At 42.4% G+C, this 24,406-nt stretch overlaps 1 protein-coding gene across 3 annotated transcripts in view; it reads right to left on the bottom strand.

Annotated features, from left to right (window-relative positions):
• The window catches only part of LRRC28 (leucine rich repeat containing 28), a 51,952-nt gene continuing 45,514 nt past the window's right edge, over positions 17,969 to 24,406 (bottom strand). For 2 of the 3 annotated variants that reach the window (XM_021407399.1, XM_021407400.1), the window contains one exon: positions 17,969 to 22,308. In XM_021407399.1, the coding sequence (XP_021263074.1) occupies positions 22,236 to 22,308 (73 nt within the window). In that variant the 3' untranslated portion in view covers positions 17,969 to 22,235. The remainder of the gene's footprint in view (positions 22,309 to 24,406) is intronic. The other variant, XM_021407401.1, reaches the window with a different exon arrangement.

Genomic DNA, 24,406 nt, shown 5'->3' with positions numbered 1-24,406 from the left:
TGCAGGTTTAGGTTAGAGACGTGCCTAAAGACCAGTAACTACAGAAAATTCTGGCTCAGGGACTTGAGGACTGTTGTGTAGCTGTTGAAAAAATCTCCCTCTGGGACCTCTAACAAAGCCAGGGAGGGGAGCACAGAAGCCAGCTTCGGTTCCCTTCCTCAGCTGAGTTTTCTTCCTGGAGAAGACCAAGCTGTCCCACCAGGATGGTAGAGAGGCGACAAACTGAACTATCTAAAGAACTCAGCGAGGGAAAGAACCCTAAATCACAGTCAGGAAAGAAAGGACTCCCAAGACGACCCTAAATACCAAAAGGAATCACGTTAGCGAACTGCAACCTCCTGTTGCCTGCAACAGCTGTGAGAATGAGAGGAAAAACATGGCTCTCTGCTATGGAAATAACATGGCAAATCCAGTTGGAATGGGAAGACACTAAAGTAACTGTAGAAGAAAAACAAGGGCTATATTTACTTGAGTTTTCTTCTGTTTGGCCTCTTTCTAGCCCTTTGCCATTTCTCTTGTTTATCGAAAGCCTCCATGGAACAAAACTTCAGCCCAGGCCCCCACTTGACACAAGACACAGCTGAAGTTTCTCCTTCCTTCAGCAACGAAGCAAGCACCAGCAGAGAAGAAGGTTCTTTCACCACAGAGAAAGAACTGCCCTTAAGTGAACCAGCATCTACACATGCAAAGCCTTCACCCCAAGTGGGGAAGACCTTTTAACTTGACTCTGTCAGACATCAAGGGGATTAAGGGTACCATTTAACTCAGCCCAACTTCTCAGTTAACAGTATCCTTGCATGCACCTCCACTGCTCTTTTGCAGCACCCGGCAAAGCTCACTTGAGCCAGCTCTTGAGGCTTTTATCTTTAAAGGAAGCACAGATAGAAAGTTCAGCAAGCCACGGAGATGCAACCTGAAGCATAACATAACCGGTTCCAGCCAGGCAAAGGAATGGGAACAGCCAGCACCCTGCAAGCTCCGGGGCTGTCACTGAGGGAGCACAGGCACTGTTGACCTCAACCAGGTAAGACATGACACATGCACAGCAGAGCTTGTCTCTCTAGCAGCATCCCCATACCCCCAACTTCTGTAAAGGAGTGTCTCCCAGACACTGCCTGCTTGCAGAGGATGGTTTGTGCTGGGGTGAAACAAAACAAGTCCAGTTGTTGCGTTTCTCTTTCCCTGTGGAGCAGGTTCAGGCCAAAGAAATTTAACTGCTACTCAGCTGTTTTCTGCTGACATCGCTTGCATTCCTCTCTCTTCTCAAATAACATTTGGAACTCCCTGCCAGATAGTGCAATTTGATATATGCCCCGATGATGGAGGGTGGAGTGGAGGAAAGTATGTTGGCTGATATTTTTCCATTACAAATCTAAGCGGCCCAATCTACAGTTCAATCTGCAATAAACCCAGCAATTTCTGAAGGCTTGGGCACTGACTCAGGGCCAATACTCATACCTGAAGCCTTTACAACCAGATTACTTTTAAATATGGATATTAATTTTATCTCAACCTCTATTTCCAAGCTACAGCTTTTGAAACCACCCAATGTATTTTAAGTCGAACTCTTGGATCTGAAGACAAGATTTGATTCTGTTCAGGGCTGTTCAGCTGGCATCCAACCACAGAACCAAAATCCTCATTCAACCCCAATGAGATTTTCCTTCCCAGGAACCTCTGAGATCCTTCAGAACTGAAAATGCTGGTTTGCCTTTCATGAACCCAAGTTCCAGTGGCTGCCACCAACGGAGGAAAAAGCCAGCATGTACCACACAAGGTTTTTCCTATACTAATGGCAGGAAATACCACAAATACCAGGATGAAATAAAAATCCACAGCCCCTCCAGATGCCACATGAATTAGCAAGGTAAGGGCTTAGAATTTCTGGTATTTAGAAGTCAATGCTCCTCTATGCATTTGGAAATGCAGGGATTTATTACTGCCTCTTATCCGCAAATACAGATGTGCTTATTTTTGCCCTCTTGTCACAACAGCAGCGCTCTCAGAATTATATTTCAGACATAAGCAACGGGGATGATCACGAAGAAAAAAAATGAAAACACTGTTTTGTCCCTAATCTGAAGGAAAAAAAAAAAGCAAAAATGACAAAAACAACAAGAACCTTTCCTTTCAGTTGGGACTGAACCATGCTGGGATACTTGCTCCATGTATTTTATCATCTCTCCGTGCTTCTCTCCCAGGGCTGGGAGAGCTGGAACACGATGAGAAATCTTACTCCTCTGTCATCTGGCCCGAGTACAAGGAGGAGAGGTCTCTGAAGAAAGTCAGCTCCCAAGGGGCTCACAACTGAGAAGCATTTCAGCTGCCCGACTGTAAGAGTCTCACTCTCCCCATAAGCACGGCCTCAGCTACTGGATGCGCAGCTGCAGCACAGCCCCGGAATGCTGCAGAGAAGGGAGGGACAGAACAAGGATAGGCATATGCAGTCTGACCACTTCATTCCTCACGCCCGTGTATTAGTGACTGTTTGTCTAGCTAGATGCTCTAGGAGATGGAGCCTCAGTCCTGCTGTAGGCACCAAAAGCATCAACACCCTCAGGCTAAATAGATCACCGTGTTGTAAGCAAAACTTAGGGCAGGGCAAACTTCCACTCTTTATATTAGTTCAACATTTCTGACCCAATTTAATTATCCTATCACCCATCTAAATGACTCTGACCACCTCTCAACTCAGGGTGTCCGTGGCCAAATCTCACTGGAGCCCGACAGAACCAGCAATGAGTCCTGGGCCCACTCAGTCCCCTTACAGTTCCCTCAGGGCTCCTATTCACACTGCCAGAGACTGCTGAGCTAAGCTGATACAGACATTGCTTCATTCCAAGCAGTCACTAAAACATCTCTTTGTAAGGGATTTCCAAAGTATATTTATCCTGAGGTGTTCTCCAGACCTTCACCCTACAGGGACATTCTTAATGACAGCCAATATTCAGTTCTCTCAGTATCGCCTTACAGGCAGGAGGCGAGTTAGTTGGTTGGAGGCTTCTTAAGAGGGATGAAAGAAAAACATAACAGAATTTGGTCCTTCTCATTCAAAAGACCTTATCTAGCAGCAGAGGGAGTGAGTAGGGCAGATTCACCTTCAACATGATAATCTCTTGCTAGCTCTCCTTACAGCATTCCCGGCTTCTGCCCTTCACTGTATGCTGAGCATGAATGTGGGAATGAATCACTGCTGATCTTGGCAAAATACCAGTCTCCCTCCCTTTGCTCCAGCTTGGAATAATCCCAACTTTCCAAATGGCTTCAGCGAATCCAGGACTTAAGTTCAGTTATTAAAAAGTAGTGGAAAACCATAAATCACAGGATTTATATCAGCGAGTTCTTTGATGCATTCAAAACAATTACTGGGAAATATATGATCTTCCTAAAAATAACTATTTCTGTGAACACCAAGGGAGAAGCTACTGTCCAGACACAATGCACTGCCTCATCTGCACTCCACCATCCCTCAAGGCAGGCATGGAACTCTCCTCTTTACTCTTTTGCTGCACATAGCTGCACTCAAATTAATATTACGATGAAATGAGAAATGCTTACATTGATGCTAGAGCAGTATAAAAACAACGCTCACAAAATGGCTTGTGATCATAAGCTTTTACACCAGGCTTGCATAAATGGTGACATTTCACTGCTGCCACTGACACGGCCATAGGAGAATGACAGGAACAGGCAAGGACAGCTAATCTGACAACATGTCAGAGAAGAAAGAAGACAAATTCACTTTGCTGTCCACACCTTGCCATAGATTTTTAGCAGCAAAACGTTTCCATTTTTCATGGGAATACACAGCGTTCAACTTTTGCTGACGTTGGTTTTGGATTTCCACTTTTGTTACTGGTACATCACTACAGCATGGCAGTTTATGTAGCTTATGGATGTGGTTCCCATAACAGCACCAGTGGGAGTTGCCATCACTGATACACATGTGGTGACAAAAGATGATTTGTATTGAATAAGTTTTAGAGGCAAGACCATGTTTCTAAACCACATATCAGATACGTCCTACTGAAAAGATTAGAGCCCACCTACCACCTGACTTGAGTTAGGACAGGTCAGGAAACCATGTGCCAGCAGAAATTTAGCTCCAGGTCACAGGAAGCACCTGTGCTGTTGTGACACCAGATGCCTACTCAGTAGAGTATTTGCAACGGCAACAGAAACACATATACCCTCTCCCTGCCACCAGCGATTATTTTACAGTAAGACACAACCAACACTCAACTTCCACCACTGAGGCAATTTTGTTCATTAAACTCTGAAGTACTGCAGCTCAGTTATGAGTGCCCTGAAGATGAAACCTTCAGAGGCAGCCTAGGGTGCAGCAGAGATGGCCTGAGAATCCTCTAAAGCAAATCTATGCTGTCCTGTGGATCCTTCAGTATGCAAATCCATGCTGAAATATGTTGCCTTGAGGATGCTGGGATCACTGAGACACTCCACCCTGAGAGGAAGGCAATGGTTACAGCAGGCTGAAACAGGAAGAGGGAGCTCTTCCACTGTCCCTGTAGAAACTCAAAGAAAAGGACATTTCTGACTTTTGTCTTCTCTCCTTCCTAATCTCATTTTAGCTCTCAGCCCCAGATGGTTTCAGTTTCTTCTGTTGCTACTTCCACCCCCAGGTACCCCTGAGAGGAGGGACACTGGTCATGACATCAAAGGACAAGAATCCAGCAAACTGCACTTCCATATCTCACCTTCCCAAGGCTGCACTTGCTCTATGGTCCTGCTGGCAAGAAACTACCAGGGAAAACAAATACAGATTTACCCTGCTGGGAGCATCCAGCTCCAAATCGACACGAAGCTGGAATTACCGCATGGAGCACTGAAAACCTTTGGTTTTGGCTTCTTATGCACGTGACTTTTGACTGCAAGCTCTGTCTGAGCACAATTAGCGTTACTGGTACAACCTGCTTAGGAAATCTCTAAAAAAGATTCAGCCACTGCTGTACGATGAGGGAAGATGTCTTCATTTAAGAACACGGGCACTACTAGAAAGGGAAAAAAAAATAAAAGGGTCCCTTACTGTTCTGACATATCAAAAGCAGACTAATGAACCACCAGTTCATAGAATGACCCTGCTCTTCATTTCAGAGCCAGGCTGGCCTTTTGTGTTAAGGACACTGAATAACAAGAGCAAGAACAAACAGAAAGAATCCTTTCCCCCTGCCCAAAGTAAATTTTGAAATGAAATCATTTAAAAACTACACCCTCCTGCCCTACTTTAAGGTCCACATAAGAACAGATGAAAAGTTCTGTTCTATTGGCAAAACTGAATCAAGGCTTTTGATCCTCAAAGATCTCTTAATCGCTTTGCACATCAGTTCTTTTCATTATTTCAAACACACTTGAAGACAGCTACCTTCTTCTCTCTCTTTTTTTCCCCCCCAAAAAAAAACTTCCCAGTGTTTGGGCCATTTCCCAGCCAACTGTGCCACTACAGCAGAAAGTTGTTGGTTCTTTACTCGCTCCAAGTTTCCACATGCATGATGACTTGACTTAGAAAAGTCTCAAAAAGCATGGCACTTGCAACTAACTGTGCCAGCTCAGTATCCACCTCTTCATCCTTCTAATGCTTAACAGGAGTTCCAAGGAAGATTATACGCTCCTGGTTAAAAAAAAGAAAGTAGTTGTTGGTGGCATTGTTACTGTGTTGCATTTGGGTTGTTTTTTTTTTTTTTTAAAGCTTGACTCAAAATTGCGAACTTGGCCACATAAAACTCAACTTAATTCAAGGTTTCTTCAAAATTCCATGTCTCTGCAATTCCATTAAGGCAAATACTACACCAAATCACCAGTGCTGCACATAGAAATTCTGATAGAAGTCATAATAACCCTGGCCACCTTAACACTCTAGTAAATGAAACGAGTGCTTAACTGGACTAAGATAGAGCTTTCCAACAAATACGTACAGTACCCTTTCGGGTTTTTTTTTTTACTTATTTCTTGCTCCTGGTTTCTAGCTCTCTAACTGAAAGGGCAGAGACTTTCTGAAACAAAAATCATCTGCTTGTTTGTGGTCTGTAAATGAACTTGCCACAAGTGGACTACTTACAATTTTAATAAAGACTATAGACAGGAGAGATGGGAGGTGGAGTCAGAGTTAGCTGGCTGACAAACTAGTAGCGGGGGGATGGATAACATCAAAAACAAAAACTCCACCTGGAAAGCTGCATGTAGGCAGTAGAGCAGAGCAACAGTTTAATGCGTTCAGTGCCGAAGGCATTGTTTAGCAAGTGGGTGGATGCTTTGTGAGCCAGCTTCATCTACCCAAATGGTGTCAAAGCCATTGTAAACCGCCTTGTTAAATGCTGGTCACAAAGCAATACTGAGCTGAGGAGGGCCAGCAACAGAAGGCTCCTGGCTGCACCAACACAGAACACGCGTATGCTTTGTCATGATAAAAGATGCAGATAATAAGTGTATGCTGCTCCACAGAAAACCTCTCTCATTCAGGCCAGTCAATACTGCCAGCCTGAGACCCTCCAGCAGTTTCAGAGGACACTGTCTTGATGTGATCTGGGTTATCAGAGACTCCTCCATGTTCCCTTGTCATTAACAAGAGGAAAGAATATTTTTCTGAGAGGAGTCAGGAGATCTGACTTGAACTTACGCCCTCTGCGTGTAGCAATCAAACAGTTCAGCCTCTCTAAACCTCCTTTTTCCTTTGCCTACTCTCTTTTTCCTGTATTTATACCCTAAAGGCAGGGAACTTCTGTCTATAAATATATACAATGCATAGCAGCACACCGTTTGTACTGATATTTGAGCTTTCAGATTCAGCCACAGTAAAACAGTATTTAGATCCTGGTCATTTATTCCAATGTAGCAGATGAGTCAGATGAAACCCAGCTGAGACCACAGCAACCATGACAGCCCTGCAAACCCACTTCACTGGCATTGAACAGAGAGGACAAAACAGAAGCCCTCTGACAACTGTCCTCCAGCACTGCTGGGTTGCGGCTGTTCCCCAACACCAAGCCCACGCAGACCTCACAGAGGCTGTACACATCCACGCAGCACAGAAGAAAGCAGTTCTGGAAAGATGTGCTTACTCTTCACCAGCTTTTAGTAGCTGTCGAACAAAAAGCACCAGTGTTCGCCAGAGCACAAAGCTTGACAAGACAGGACTAAAAGGAAACCTACGATTCTAGCCACCTCCTGACTAGCTCTGCATAACAGGAGTGCCAGACGCAGGCTGACAGGCAGCGCGTGGCAGGACAGAATTGCTCTGCAGAGCATCCCCAAGGACAGTTTCCTCACCTACAGTCACAAGGGTTACTTGCTGTAGGCAGCTCCCATTTTGCAAGACCTTCCTGCAGCTCAGTCCTGCGTATGTCACAATCCACAGATGAGTTCTTTGGCATGGATTTATACATTTCTGTGTGTTCTACCTACTGGTGTCTTGCTGCTTGCAGAGTAATTACTTTGCCCTTCCCAGAGCACACTGTAACGTTAAACCTTATTTTACTTGGCAGCTACAGCTCGCTCCTCAATCAGCTGTGAGAAAAAGACCCCTCAACTGATGCAAATAAACATGGTTTTAGTTTTAATTAGTAAATTAAAACAAATTGTGTTCCAGGCTGTGCAGTACACATCCATCTCCATAAAACCCCATGCGAAAGAGACTTTCTGGCCTCTCTGATGCTCTAGAAGACGCTTTTATTCTTAATATTGTACACTGATACGGATAGAGAACTGCAGAAGCATCTCTGACTCCTTATCCCCTGAGCAGCCTGTGGCCAGCTGTGAAGATTACTACTTCCACTGAAATAAAACAGTCTATTTGGAGGTGGGAATTAAACAGAGTGTAGGTTTAACCTACGGAGAACTGAAACCATGGACTAAATCTGACTAGTTTTTGTCCTTGGTCTTGTCTCATGCTGAGGGTAGGCTTGCAAAGGCCATATCTGAGAGCTAACTCACAGCAAATGCAGTTTGGTGTTTCCTCAAGAACAGCAGGTCTGAATGTCCAGTGAATGTTTATCCTAGCAAGCCTAATTGCTGATGGCAGTGATCTTACTCCTAACAAACTTAAATCACTAGTATCCAGCACTGAAACATAAGCTTGTGATAACCTCACCTAGCATGGGTTCTTGGAAACACACAAGCCATAGAAGCACTAGCAGCAGATGGAGTAGGGGTTGTTCAAACAGCAGAACCAGTCATTCCTTAGGAGACACGCAGCTCCAGGAACAGATGAAAACAACCACTGAGGAGGTATGAAGAGAGCAGTCCTGAAACACATGTGAGAAACAAATGCAAAGCTGAGCAGTGGCTCTACCTTCCGTAGTTCCTGGCATGGTAGCATGTTGGATATACTGGTTCTTTTTCTAGCAGAACCAAGTTTAAATGAAACACCTGATAAGTCCATATTTCCAACTACACCCTCAAGACAGTGAAGACAGCCAAAAGTCTGGGACTTACAGTCCTAGCAGATCTCTACCATTAAGTAAGCCCCAAAAGGTAAAGATGCATTGCACATGCACAAAGCTGCCCAGCCTAGATGCGCCCACACATGCTTCTGTCCTACAGAAAGATAACTCAGAAAGCTGTGCTACCAACAGACAGGGAGGCAATGAAAGAAATTCAGATTTGTGTTAAGCCCCTTTAGTATATAAACTATATACTACACACATGTATAGATTTAAATATATAGTTTTACAGACATAATTTGGTATTTGTGTATGTCTATGTTCATGTATACAAACAAAATACAGAATAGTAAAGGCACAAGGACCTGGTCTCAGAAGCACTTGGCTTAGTTTATGTCCCTCTCGAAGGCTTTCCGTAAAGTTTCAGGAAATTTATTGTACATCTCCTCTTTTGGGCTGGGTCATTACATTTATAGAACAAAAATGGTAATTCTTCACCTGTTTCTGGTTAGGATCCACTTGCATCAGCATCTATCAATTGAACAGTTCAGACCACTAATTTCTCCTTACGCTAAATATTGCCACTAATGCTACTGGAGAATGATGAGGGGTTGTCATTTGGAGCACTGCTCTTTCATACCGTGCTGGATTAACGTGACTTGGGGAAAGAAGAGAAAAAACACACTGCAAGTTCACAAGCTCAGGATATTGCATTCTGAAGCTGATCACTGTAACTGGGTAGATTAAAAAGCTTTGCTGTGAAGTTTGGAGATACGAGGCCAGAGCTTTCATTAGTCCCTCCTGCAGATGCTTTAACAGAGCAGGGGATTGTTTCCAGTACCTCTGCTCATCAGTTTTTCCCAATTCAGCCCATAGCTTGCAGGAGATTTGTGCAAGAAGCCAATCTGCTATTCTAATGCAACTCAAAGCCAGCTCCTTCTGTAGACAACACACAGTTATGTTGTCAGAGTGAATTTTGCATCTGCTTTCCCAAGGTCCCTTCTCTCAAACAAACAAACACAAAAAAGTTTGTTTTTATAGAGCGTGGGTTAAAAAGCCAGTCTTGGAAATGTACTGAGTGGAGCAATCCTCCAGCACCACCCAAAACTAGCCAGCAAATGAAAGCTCGCCAAGGCTGTTAATTTGATGGCTGGGGTGGGGGGAAATGAAACCTATTGCTACCATCTGCACAGAAGAAACAGAGGCAAAGGAAAACCCCGCTGTGCGAGCAGAATGCGGTTCAGAAGAGTGGAGACAACACAAACTATATGACACGTTTGTTAAACCTCCTCCCTCCTTTTTTCTCCACCATTAAGTGCTGTGGGACAGCCATCAATATATTCAATAGAAGCCTATACAAGGCCCCCAGGACTGTCAGTGGTGCAGGTCCCTCTTTTCTGACGGATTCTGGCACATCATGGTACCGCTCCATGGTAAATCATGGTAAGACAAGACAGATAGTTTGCATTCTCTGAACCCCACAGATGGTTTTGATCTAAAAGACCTTTTGCAAACTGCAATGGTCATGGAGCCCACTCTCACAACTAGAATTTGATGCATCACAGTTTTCCTGCTGTTTACACTGCTCAGTTTGTAATGCAGAACACACAAGCAAGCTTTCAAAAGGGAAAGACAGTTTTGAAAGGAGCTTGGTTCAGCATTAGCCCTTTATTCAGCTAATTTTACCCCAAAGGCAACAGTAGCTATACTGCGTGCTACTTCACAGGTGAAAAGAGCACCTCTCACCATTATCTTAGTGCCATGGTGTGGGTTAATCTGCAATCAGCTCTATCTGTGAAGCCAGTCCCTCCAGCTGCACCAACATCTAGGGCTGGAAAGCTGGCAAGAATACCCTGGTAGTGCACGAAGCGGCTCTGGGAATTTCATTACATTTTCCATTCACCCAGTGTGTATCCAGAAGGCCATCTACAGAAGAGAACAGAACTAGAATTTGCCGCCCAATCCTCTAGAGTTTCTCCTTTCACACCCACTGCCTCAGCACAATCACACTTTCCCTAGGCCAGATTCTAATCTTTATACAAAGAAAAAAAAGCAAAATCTGGTAATATCAGCTACAGACTTCTGCTCTAACATCTACTGACAAGCAGTTCCGAGAGGGCATGCCTTTCTTGGCACCTCCAGCAGTGCTTAGAACTGCTTCTCCCTTTCCTCAAACTTAAGATGCAAGAAACAAAACATTCCAGAACCGTCCATAGAGCAGTCTGGCTGGCATCCTCCCTCTGAGGCCAGGCAGTGGCTCTGGCACACGTCTAGATTTGCTGCAGCCCATCTCTCAGCTGACACTCACTATAGCACTATGGCTGTCCAGACTGCGCTTTTCCCTTGAGCTTCACAAGAAGCTGAAATCAGCAGAGCTGGCAGGGGCAAGGGGTTAAGAATTTATCAGCTCTGCAGTTCATTTTAGAGGGGGCACTTGGAAAATGCAATTCAGCTGGATTTACTCATCTCCTCATCCGAGCAGATGCAAGGATATCCGGTAACCTTGTTGAAAACAGACTCACCTGGAGAGATTCAGAGCTCTGTAACAAAACCAGAGTTCTTCCAAAGAGCTGTTTTCACTTGGTGATTGCAAAGTTCTCCTTGCAAGCAAAGAATCCTTCTGCAAATAACAGACCACGACCCGCGTTACACACAGAAAAAGTGCCCCAAAAAGGAGGGAAAGGTGTAAGAACTGGGAATCCTGATGGAAGACTGATGAAAACCAATGCCCCACAACAAGGGGGGCAACATCACCTCTTCAGCATGTTCCTAAGACTTTTGGGAACAAGGAGACACCCTGCCACAGGCATCAGAACACCCTTTGGACACTAATGAAATGGTCAAGGGTTGGTGCAATCCTGTACCCTACCTTAGAGCTATCATCCAGGAGGGAAGTACCACTGAACTTCAGGGGTTGCCAGTGCATGACAAGTCACAGCAGTGTGCCCTGAGATGACAGACAGCTGTGGTGTAAGTAAACCTCTGCAGGACTGCCTAACTCCAACTTAAAATTGAGCTTCTGTTGCAAGTCAGATTTTCCCCTGATGTACCTCATCCTGCCCAGAGACAAAAATAGAGAAAGTGAGAAAACAGACCTCTATTACCAACTGCAATCCCCACTTCCCAGCAACCAGCTCTGTACTCCACGTTAACCTTGCACAGAGAGAAAATAATAAAATCCAACAACCCGCACTACCCACAAAATAAAACAGAGACACAGCATAACCGTTCAAGCAGCTTGGGCAGGCAGCAGCCACCATGTGTTTGCAAGCTGAAGAGAGCTGCAGCCCTTGTCCTACAGACACATTCTGTCCTCTGATTCTGCTCTGCCTGAACGTGCTTCAGTGATGCTGATGCAGGAGGTGTGCTGCTGCAGTCTGAACAATGTCAACAGGTAAGCTGGGGTTGCAAAGCCAGGTCTCCTGCCTGTTCCACTGAATACGATGATCCCTTTCCTGGACTACTTGGTTCTCATTTGTTCAGAGTTGACTATTTATAGTTTTTTTTCTTCTGCAGGAAAACAAAATATAGTGGATATTGTGAGGACTGCAAAGCAATAGTTATGTAAGAGTTAATTTGCCAGCCTGTGTGCCGATGTGGTGGGGAACACAGGGAGAACTTCACCCTGCTGTTGGCATTGCCTACCATAATTACTCGTAACCAAACCGTGGTTACACCCTGTTCCGTACCACATCTTGTATTTCCATCAGATCCAAACACATCTCAGACAGATATGGGGCCTGTTTCTGTCTCTGCTGCTCTCTACGGCAAGACTAATAGTGCTCAAAGTCCAAATAAGACTGCTTATGTGAACTTGGTATTTAACAAATGATTCGGACAAGCCAAGGTAAATAGGCACCATGGGAAGCAAAGGAGCTGTTCTGACTGAGGGAACACATTATACCCTCACATTATTTTATGGGGAGCACATCAGCCCTGAAGGAGAAGTGCGAGGCTGCGAAGTCTCTAATTGTTAGGCCCGGTCTCTGTATTACAGAGATGAATGAACATCCTCCTGTCCACCAGAGCCACTCACATTCTTCCCCCATCCACTGAATTCCAAGACGTTTATGCCCTTCCTCAGTAACCGACTCCCATCCCTTCTTAATTCCTACACCTCTACCCTGCAACAGCCCCACAGATCCTTCTGGGTGTAGCGGAAAGCCCAGGACAAGCAGCAACACGCAGTGTCCAGCACCCCACTGCAAGGCTGGAGCCTGGGAGTCTGGGCTCCAAGGAGCACGTTCAACCTCTGGCATACAACCCTGCAACATGATCTCCCTCATTTCCACGTAGGAGATCTCATTCTGTCTCCTGTACCATCTAGCATGGGCACAAGCTTAACCCACCTGCTGTGGCTGTTAGTTGGTCATGTGCACATCTCTAACATGAAATTCATATGCAGTTTCTGAGATTCTAAGAGGACATCACAACCCAACCTGCCCAGCATATGCGAGATTTGTATGAATACAGCCTTCTGAAGCTGCTACAATGAGATGCCACCACCTAGTTAAGCAGCGAACACTCCCCTCGTCCCCTCAAAGAAGCAATAACAATCCAGTTTGGAATTTGGAAGCGAGTGAGGATCTTCCCACAAACAGGCCAACTTTTTGGCAGACAAGGGCAGGAGGCACACAAACACATGCTCTCATAAGGCCATAAAGAGCTTCTGTTTCCCGACACACTGCAACAGAAGGAAGGCGGAGGGGGAGAGAAAAGCAGCAGTCCCAGGCCACGTGGCAGGTCAAACCACCGCCCAGTTTGTTGGCATCCTCTAAAGTTTAAATATGCTTTGAGCCAGCAATGAATCATCCCTGGCAGGTAAGAATGATGATAATTTATGACATGCCAAGTGCAAGCAGATCTTTTGGTGTCAGTCCAACAGTTTTAGTCTTATTAACACACAGCAATGGTTCAGGTTGCAGCTGTGCACATTAAACTCTAGCAAGTGGCATTTTAAACAATGACAAACTTTAGAACAATCACTCCACACATGGAGCCAGGCCAGACAAAATTGAAGGGTGGCAGAATAAAGGTCAGGAGGCTAACCTGTTTGTCTGGGAGAGGAACAGGTGGCCTGCTTGGGTCGCTGCAGGGACTTTAAACTGTCTGAAGGACACAGTCATGGATCATTTTAACCCATTAAGCTGCTTAAGCCCTCCCTTACACCGATTTGAACTTCAAGGGAGTATTAAATCTTAAAGAGCTTAGCAACACATCTTCAGGGAAGCTCTCTCCTGTGCTTACGCACAGTGCACACACTGCACTATGGAAGTGCACATCCTTCCTTAGAAAGCTGGCACACCTGAATTACAAGCTGAAAAACAGTGAGCTTTAAAGCGTAGCATTGCACCAGAGCAGCAAGTCATGCAGGGAAACAGTACAGCATGTCTGTGTGTGTACCAAGGGGGAACACACTGCCATCACTACCACACCGCTCAACAGGCACAAGGACACTGTGCTCTTCAGAGACAAGGGAAGACAGGTCAGAGAAGAAAACATTCCCTATTCAGTGCCTCCCTTGCTGGCCTCACAAGGGACAGCTAACAGCAGTTGCTGAAACCGTGCAGTGGCCTTCCCTTGTGTCTAGGGAACTCAACCCTCATCCAAGCAGGAGGACTGCAAACCAGAACGTCTTCTGGGTGCAGCAGCTAACCTCGACACCTGGACAAAATCAGTCCAGAGCATTCCTGACCGTCATCTTTTCATTGGAAAATGTGAAGGCTGAGACTTAAGACATATTTAAATATTCCAAGCCATGTTTAAAAGCTGCATTTCCTAATTTGAGTTCTTAGTTCAACGCAATTATTCAAAGTGCCAGAAGACAGATGTTTCACAGCAAAATGGTAAAGTCTGAAATGTAACCTTTTCCAATGCAGTGTTTCCCAACTGTTAAAGCATCTCAAAATTCTGAAGAAATCTCTACAAGTAGATTTTTTTTCCCCAATCAAGTACATTCCAAAAGAAATAATTTTAAAACAATGAAACCAGTTGTGTTAAACGAACGCAAGGATTTAGCTACGTGAGACCTGACCCAGAAGAGAGCAGTGTGTTCATTAATAAATTGCTGTCTCAGATTTAAACTCCAGGTGCGTGGATATACTTATTCCCAAACGAAATTAAAGGAATTAAGTTATTTCATAACAATGCACTTTTATTCTGGAATAAGAGCATTCACATGTGAAATTAATCAAGAATACCTAAAGCCACAGTAAGGTCTCAGGCTACTGACTGTGAATGAAAACAGTAAATTCATTCTCCCTCTTGCTGCTTCTCACCACATAACACACCTGATCCTGCGAGTAAAGGACCAGTCCCAGCATGTCTGTGAACACCTCATGATAATACTTCAATGAGATGGACCAGAATCAATATTTTTCCTCTTTGCAGCTCAGGGCCACAGAGCAGCAAGTCAGGCAGGGATGTCAGACAGCGTGCCACTTGTCACGGCAGGGAGGGAGGGGCAGTGGCTCAGCACTGGCCTGGAAAGAAATTTCTAGCTAGCAGTTATCAGCTCCTACACTATTTGATCTTCCTTGAGGGAAAAGTTTAAAAAAAAGCTTTTCAATTCAAACCTTCACGTAGGTACGCTTCTAGGAATCAGAGTGAAGTCTGGCTGCAGTTTAGGTAGAGCTACAGGAGAAATCTGGCCTCCAGGTTTCATAGCGGAGGCTTTAGAGTCAGGATTAGAGACTGCTAGATCTAAAAATCTGATACGCAGCATTGATTTAATATAAATGAATCCATTAACTTATGTTAAATTAGATATCTTCTATTCATCTGCAGTCAGAAGAGAATGAATATTTGTGATCTAGATAGTTTTTACAGATACGCGATTACACACTTTCCAAACGTGTCACTTTGCAGGGAACACAAAGATATGGTGTCAGCATAGCTGGAATCACAGCCAGGGTTTGCATACTGCCTACAGAACGGAGCACTGAGAAAAGTAAGGACGTATTTTCAACTGTACGGGATGAAAAACAAAAGCAGATATTAATTTGCGTGACTAATGAGCACATAGTGGAAATACGAAATTAAGTTTAGACAGTAATTCTACAAGAGATTTCAGATACAAGCCAGCTCCTTATTGCGGCAGTTACTACCTTTGTTTCTATAAAGAAACAGAGCAGTAAGGCGTGAACGCAGAAAATAATTAGTCCTGATAAATTTTCCTGGACAACTACCGTTTTTCATCCTACTTCAAAAGGAGCACTTACCTAGAATCCAGACAAGAGATGATGCCGGTCATCTTCCAAGCTAGGCTTTCTGAAGGAAGTGTTTTTCTTCTCTTCTTATATCATCTACATTGATTTGGCTTTTTGCAAAATGAAATCAGAGAGCCAACAGCGTCAGTGCAGAGGGAAAGGCAGCCAGGTTTAAGCCTATACTCAGAACATTTCAAACCTTCTGTGCCAGAGAAGCAATCACAGTTACCTGAAACTGACCCAAGTACAATCAACTTGATTCTTCTAATTGCTTTAACAATAAAACAAAATGATTAGAATTATAAAGTATGAAGGAAGATTGACAGAACAGCAACAAGTGGAGTGTTAAGATACTCAGCTCTAGAAAGAACGCTGATTATTTTTTAAACATTTTCCATAGGGTATATGCAAGATCAGCAACAACTGTAGACCATGTCTTCTGTTTACCAAGGATTATGCACCCTGCTTCTTTAACAAATATCATCCTTCCAGTGGACCTTAACTGAACCAAAATGGAATTTAACAACACATTTGCTTACTTTCTTAGTAGAACAGCTTGACTTGCTCTCATAAAAGTGCACTTACTGAACATTCAGAGTACTGATCAATAACCGAACTCAGTACATTTCACACTACAAGAAAGCATTCTCAATTGATTTGAAGAAAAAATTATATATATAACTTCCTGAGAGACAAAGAAAATGACAGCAGAAAACCTTGAAGGGACTGATCCTCATACCATGGATGTAGTTACATTTAGTAACATCACAGCCATCAATGACTGACAGCTTTCCTTGACTGAAAGAGCCAATCACTGTTGGCATTCCTCATGAACATACAGAAGAAGATCAGGATACTTGAGAAATTAGCCCTCGATTGCCATTTGGAAGGCATCATCAGAAAGTTAAATCACTTTACCACTTCCAGCAGAACTGCTTTCATTGCTGTGACTCGAGATCTCTCAAAAGTGAAAAAAGGTCTTTTGCTTGGGAGAGGGAGATGTCTGAAGGGCGTCACTGGTGCACAAAAAGCATGCTGCGAGAGCTTTAATATTTAAAACCTCAAAAGATAAAGAATATATTTGGTCAGCTCTCACTCTCTCTTGCTGATGTAGCAGGCAGAAATCTGATAGTTATAAATGGTCTCCCCCAGGCCCCTGAACCAGCTCTAGAGAATACTGGCTGGATCCTTTACTGCAGAATAGAGAGGGCTCTACTGTAACATTAAGCATACACTGAAGTTGGGGGACACGGACATAGCGATTCACTTTTGTTCACCAGTTTCCAAAATGTCACCACACAGAACAGCCCGAAATCTTGGCTTCAAAGTCACAAAACAGGCAGTGCCTTTCCAAGTGAGATCCACAGCTCCTCTCATTTCCTGCATACAATAGCATTATTCAGCCACTGAAGTTTCCACTTAGCTTGCATTTATGCCAAGCTCTTTTAATTGCAAAGGAAAAGGATGTTAAGTTCTCCCATTTGTTTCTTTCTAATTCACAAGGGACGCAGCAGTGCTTGGTAAAAGTTAGAGGTTAAGGCTTGTTCTCCCCCTCCCCTCTCTTAAGGGAGACTTGCATCATCCTCCTGCTGCCAGGTAAACAGAAGTTACCTCCATCACAAGGGTAGGAAAATTCATTTTGTCATATACTAAGGTAGCAAATCACTGTAAACTTACAAGCTTGGTTACATCTAAAACCTACAAAACATCAATTTTAAGTGATGTTCAGCATCACCTCACACAACGTGCATCTCATGTAAGGATGGATATCCTAGCATGCACCTGATACACGGAACAATTCAGAGAATACCCAAGTGAAAGAACTCATCAGAACAGACACAGAGCTGCAGCCTTGACTGAAACCAAATAATGCACAGCAAGGAGTGACCTGACTGAAAAAAAAAAGATGCTTAATTTCTGCTTATTCCTGGCAACCAACCTTGTTCTAATAATATGTTAGATGAGGGGGAAAAAACCATGCTGAACAGTGCTTAGTGAATAATACATGAACCATGTCCATATCTATGGACCATTAGGGCAACACATAGCTAACTTTCTATTGTGCTGCATTCTTTTGATCAATCCACAGAAGGGTCTGAAGTATCCTTTTCCAACAGGTTTTGCACATATTATCCGGTGGACTACAATGTCTGAGACAAAGGGATTATGTGAATTGAAGCGGTGCTTTGGGCTTGTACTTTTGTTCTTGTCTTTTGAAGTGTCCACACCCCACTTCTCCAGCCTTGGGAAGGAAGAGTTATTAGCTAATTACTATGCAAATTAGCTGCAATGTAAATTAAACGCTAAATCCTAACATAGCATAATAGCCCCAGGAGCAAAAGTTTAGTTAACTTTAATGAACTGTAATTTTATCAAAAAATATAATTTATTAACGAGCACGTACAATAAATTGCACCACTAACTTTAAATGAAACATCTACCAAGCTCACCTTCACACCAACTGACATTTGGTGAACACAGAGCAAAAAGGCAATACACATTCAACAAACACAGAATAAACTCAGTTGCAATCCAAGTTGTAAACCGAAGAAGGGACATACAGTAAAAACAAGGCAGGCTTTGCATGAACCTTGCCCTTTCGTTCCATCAGACCTTCGGTCTCTTACAAAATTGGTTGGTAATACAAAAAGTAATAAAAGCTCTGGATTCAATTTACTCAGTCTCTTCCATCACAAGTTAATTGTAACATTTTGCAACAATATGAGTAGTATTAGGAGGGAAGTAAAAGGCAAAGATAACCACACCTTGGAATTACATAAATTCAGCTGCAGACAGGTTGCCTAGCAGTAGGCACAGACTTCAATGAGATTGTCCCAGTTTCCGCAAGAAATACGAAGATGGTAAAACATTCTTCTCTCTCAGGAATTAGAACTTGATCCAACCTCCACTGACATCAAGGCAAAAGCTCTTCTGTTATCAGTGGTACACTGATGAGGCCACAAAGGCCTTAAAAAAGTCACCCTCTCTAGTGAAAGGTTTCTCACTCTCCAGTCTTCAACTTGGCTGTGCTGTCAGTAAAACCTGACATGCTGTTACCACACAGGTATTACAAGGCTCGTCCTCCTTCATACCAGAAAAAGGAATTCAGCAGAATTTGATATGTAACAATTGAAGTCAACTTGGCAAAAAAAACAGCTCCAGTCTGCTCAGCCCAAGATCACCACAATGAAGTAAACAGAAAGTTTGTGATAGTCTTCAGTAAGAACCCACGAGAAGCATCAGGCCAAAACAGAAGAATGCTCACTCGATTTTAGAGCTTGTTCTTCACTTAGGAAAGGACACTGGCATTTCTGATCCCCTAGAGGAGCAGCAGCAGGAAGGCTCCCAAGAATAATGCTTCAAATGTAACAGTGGCCGGTGTAAAACTGCACAAGTAGTATTTTTCAAAGCCAGAGACTCCTTTTTTCTCTTTGTGGTATAAGTTATAGATACAAGCACAATCCTGCAGGGTCTCGATTTCATTAACACAGCACTTGATAAAACAAACAGAACTTAAGCGCATGCTCTTCAATCCCGACATGAGTTAAACGTCCCTCAGAAAAATTATAGTGATAAATTTGTAACTCACTGTTCTCTTTCCTCTCTTGCACCTCTCTCTTCATTAAGTCTAGAAAAATCAGGAGTTTTTCCTGCTCCCACCATAAGCCAAGAGTTAAGATCTAATTTTATGACCAAAAAAGACTTCTAAAAGGGTCTTTCTTTTTCTTTAACTGCTGGAACCAGATTTTTTGCATCGCAAGGAGAAACTGATCTCAACGTGAACTGACCTGATCAACAAGAGCAATCAAAAATTACCAAGAAATAAATGCCTTAAAGAGAAGCCGTGAAGTATTTGACCTCATATTGTAAATCTAGCGATGCAGTTCAGTCAGCAACAATCTCCCTATCCTCTTTGCAACCAGCATAGCTGGCTCTCTTCTCAACTGGCTATGAAGTACTCTTACAGCAGAACTACTTCAGAAAAATTTGGACAAGCGAGAATGGATTTATTTTAACCTAGGACAATATCACCCAAAGATACAGATGAATACAAACTCTGTTTGTATCAAAAACATCAAAGAAGCCTGAAATTAAGCTGCATCTTCAGTCTATATATTGGCTTCCCTCTTCCTTTTTTTTATAAAAATAGAATATGACATTTCAGCTTCAATTGCATGTTTAAGTCATTTATTCATTGAACATTCCATTCTTGAAATATCATCTATTAAAATGTTAGTTAAGATTCATCCTGCTTATAGAACAGACTGGAATTTCTTCAGCTGAACTGCACTGGCAGACAATAATAGACGGATATGAATTTGAAAATGACTACGGGAAAAAAAAAATCAAAAACGAGCTCCACTCTTACCATCTGACTCCATATCGAACAAACATTGGTGTCCTTCAGTCCATCAAAAGATTTAACTCTAAAATAAAATTTAATTTACGACTGAGTTTGGAAATGCTTGGTTTTAAGGTCCATGAGTTTCTACAGAAAGAGGACAAGCTTCCAACAAAATATCTCCTTCAAATATTACAAAAGATGACACAGTAAAAATAACAATGAAAACTCCCAATTATGATTGTACCAAAACTTGCCTTTGTAACACTACCGTAGTCATCTCACCATTCATTAAGAAAATTGGCTTCTGTACTACACTTGCGCAGTGCTGATATAGGCAGATACTGTACGTGGGTAATTTACATTTCAGATGGGCAGTTCTAAAGCAAAAACAGCTGAAGATTAATGCTGGGTCTTCAGTAGTAAACCCCACTGGGAGGGAAGGCCTGCTGGGGATACCAGCACTGAAATAAAATTAGTCCAGTGACATAGTAAGAAATCCAGTAGTAAAAAAAGAGTCTGTTTGGACATGGCTCTTTCCCCTACTGCAAAGCAGATTTATTAAATGGGATTTATTTTAGAAAGTTTCACAATTCTTAAAGAGTAGATGATACTTGCATTCCTGAAGGATTAAGTTCAACATTTCTTAATGCTAATTCAACTCTCTAAAAATCAACCCAATAAAACCAGCAAAGCTTTTTACAAGTAACATGCACAACCTAAAAATTCCACCCTCAAAAACTGCCTTTTTGGTGCTCTTTCGAGCTCTTAGGATACTCTGTTTATTGAAGAGATGCCAGGAAGCCTGCAATAGGAACAAATGCTTCTTTGGCGTAAGGAAAACATTTCACAGTGCCTCCTCCCTCCAAAGTGTGCACACCTCATCACAATATACGCTAATTCACTACCAAGTAAGTTTCTTTATCTTGTCATTTTTATAACTTTCTCATTTATATTTCTTTCAGCTTATAACTAACTACTGCACAGAGTGGAACACTGCTAGATCAACATATAGTTTATAACTAATTTTTTTAAAAAATAAATACATTAACAATTTACATATGCAAAAGCAAGTGAAAAATGGGTAACTATTTAATCTGCTTTGTTTATAAATGAAATCTCAATTTATGCAGACGTTTGGGGCCTTGTTTTCCCCCATTCATTGTCCTTTAAAACGAACGTGAACATAATGCACTAAAAAATTTCATCGCAGCTCTTTTGTGAAGATACATAGGTATGCATGTACACCTACCCATGAACATAAACGTACTTCCCTCCCTCCCCTTCTCCAGCCTTCTCTGAGCTTCACGCACTCCAGAGAGAAGCTCTCACAAATCAAACCCAGAACCTAGAAAAATGAAGACCTGTGCAGGTCTACTGGCTGCAAGAGTCAAAATAGAGTAAATAGGGATAAATATTTACATTACTATTTTTTCCAAGTGAAGTTTGTACTTGATGTCTTCTTCCCGAAGAACGTGGAACACAGCAAAAGGGAAACTGTTTTTATTAAAAATAAAGCATATAAGTGATGAAAATAAAGAAAGCACATCACCAAACACACCGGGGCAAGACCACTTACTGTCGATATCAGTACAGGCCTTTGTTACTCAAACAGCACCTTCAGTCTCCAGGCATATCCTTGGTACTCCAGCGGAATCAGCGTGGTTCATAATAATCTCAGAAGCAAAGATCTGCTTCAAATACGTGGATTTAAATAGCATGGTTGCCTGTTAAAGACTTGGTATAAAACTAGGATAACTCTGTGGGGGAAAATATCGAGATGAGAGAAATAAAACAAAATTCTATGAGAAAGTCACAGGGTTCCTTCAAAGGCATGTATAGGCTTAGATTTATACATCTGAATTCAACTGTAGAACGTAGAAGATGGGAGCAAAAAGCAAAAACTGGGCAATTTTTTTTTTTTTTTAATTATAGGTCAGTTGGACACTGTTAGAGGAATGAAAACTGCCCCAAAAGACACAGCGGATCCACCTGAAGGCAGTCGCATTTGAAAAAGACTGCAAATCTAGGGAGTTAGAACTTGAGAATTTGTCTGGTTTGTATGCTAACTTGGATGAAAGAAGTTAATGCTCTTAAAAACTTGGTATTTACACTTCCGAAAAAGTTTCTGCACTTCATCCAAATTTGATAGGGCAGGATTTAAGTGCCTCTTAATGTTCCGACTGGGCACTTCTGCTGCTTTGGCACACACACTGTATTCCAGTACCAATAGGACACGACATTTAATGCAGCTTTAAACTGGCAGCACTCCTGAGTAGTTTAAAATGTTTATCAACTCAGTAGGTCAAAAGTCTGCAGACACTGGGTGGAGCAGCAGTATGCCACAAAACTAACAGTTGTCCTCCTAGGGAAAAAAAAAAGAAAGGGGGGGAACAGTTGTCAGTAAAGATTAAGCTCCTGGCTCCATTCCACAGCAGACAATATGTTGGTTTGTAAAACACAGGATTAGTTGATCTCAACACTTCAGAAAAAGACTCACTTGATATATCTGAGTGCCTGATATAAAGGCAAGGAAACACTGCAGGGGTTCTCAAAAACCTTCTGGTTTCTTATGTGCTCAGTTTAAAGAAACTGCGTGTGGTTTTTCCTTCTACAGAGGGTGTGGCTGGGTGTTATAGCCAGTCGGTTTAACAGCTGAAAGGAAAATAGCTGGGTAATTCTTTGGTTCAGCTTTGCTCGTGTGCTTCTTAAATTACTGCCTGCAGGCATGACATGACTGAAGTCCAGTGTCCTTGGGTCCAGCTGAGAGAACAAAGTGGGCCCAGACCTTCAGCAAGGATGACGGACAGGCAGTGCTGTCGCACTGTGACAGCAGGGGTTGACATGAAAGGGTGACACCAGCCTCGCTGTGACCCTCCTCCTGCCCCAGTCCTGGCAGGGGCCTAGATGTCCGCTTGAATAACGCTAAGATGTGATTTTCACTAACCCAGAAATTACACTTCAGCCAGTGCTAAACGTCATTTGTACTTTTTTTAGAGATAGAAATACAGTTCAACACTTGCTATCCCTTCCTGTAAGAGGATACAGAATGTGACACAGAAATCCAGACAGAAGATACTGGCATGGACGTGGCACGTGCTAATCAGTGCTGTTCATACATTCAGGATCCTTACCCTGCGTGTCTTCATGGTCACTGTAAGCTCTTTAGAACAAAAACTCTGTCCTTCACATCTTTCTAAACCAGCTATCACACCCCTACACTTCCACATAATCTTACCATGTCAAGTACAAGCCACGGAGATGACAGGCTACCCTGCTTAGATCTCATTTTCTGTGGCTTTGCTTCAAATGTCAGCTACTCAAAACTCCACTTATTAATGCCTTTTGTAGAACACAGTACATTCGTGTTTAAGGGAGAAAATGAGAACTGTCATAAGGTAATTAACATAACTTTTTTTAAAAAGTGAAAGCCATGCAGAAATATTTTCTAGTAATATACTTTAGAATGTCAATACTGTTTTTCCAAAATAAAGTATGTTTTTTGTGAGTCACAAATTTAGTACTCATAATTCCAAAAGTGCCTACTAATATGCCTATTGCTTCATAAATAAGTTCTACAATGAGCAATTCATTATAATATATATTATCTAGACAATTCATTATAAAGCAGAGGTTTCTACTCTCCCATTATTGAGTTACTTCAGGTAATAAAAGGAAGCAGTGACCAGCAAGTAGATTACCATCACTTTTGTAGAAGATGATGCTGTTCTAATGGAGCTCAATGATTGAAAGAAATTATAGCATTATTATACCATCTTATGTCACCTTGAATATAAAGATGGTCACGTGCATGAAATTTATTCAAATGCACAAAAAATCCATTGAATTTCAACATCTGACTGAACTGAAACAGAATGACAAATTGCAGTATGCAATCTCTATAATCAGAGCATCTTTCTAAGAAAGATGGCTTTTCCAAACTAACATCTATGCAGCCTTCTGGCTGCTGCTCACATTTGGCATACTTAAGTTGTTTTCTTTTTGTAAAGTTGAATCGCTGACAAATCAGATATTTATGCCATAAACTCACAGAAAAATAACCTGTGATATCGCTGTGAAAAATAGGCACCATTGAACTGAAACAACTTTTTTTTTTAAAATATAATAGATTTCTATTGAAAAGCAGTTTCTTATTATTGTGGAAGATAAGCAGCAAATCAATGGCTTTCAGCAGGACAAGAACTAAGTGGCATTCCTGAGCATGTAAGAAATATAGCAGCAAGTAATTTTCAGAAACAATCCTCTGCAGAGCACCCTTTCTTTTTTGCTCCCCAGCTGTAAGCAGTTGTTCCCTAAGTAATGATTCGACATGAATTCTCTAAAAGAATCTGAACATCTTATTTGCTTGTTTACCGCCCGGTAACATTTCTTTATACCAAATTAGTCTTCAACCAGTACTGTAGTTTAGTATGAGTTATACAAGCTATGAATACCAGCAGTGT

The sequence above is a fragment of the Numida meleagris genome, chromosome 9 (genome assembly GCF_002078875.1).
Source record: "Numida meleagris isolate 19003 breed g44 Domestic line chromosome 9, NumMel1.0, whole genome shotgun sequence".
In the NCBI taxonomy this organism is placed as follows: Eukaryota; Metazoa; Chordata; class Aves; order Galliformes; family Numididae; genus Numida; species Numida meleagris.
Note: the sequence above shows the minus strand (reverse complement) of the source record. Positions and strands in the feature narration are given on the sequence as shown.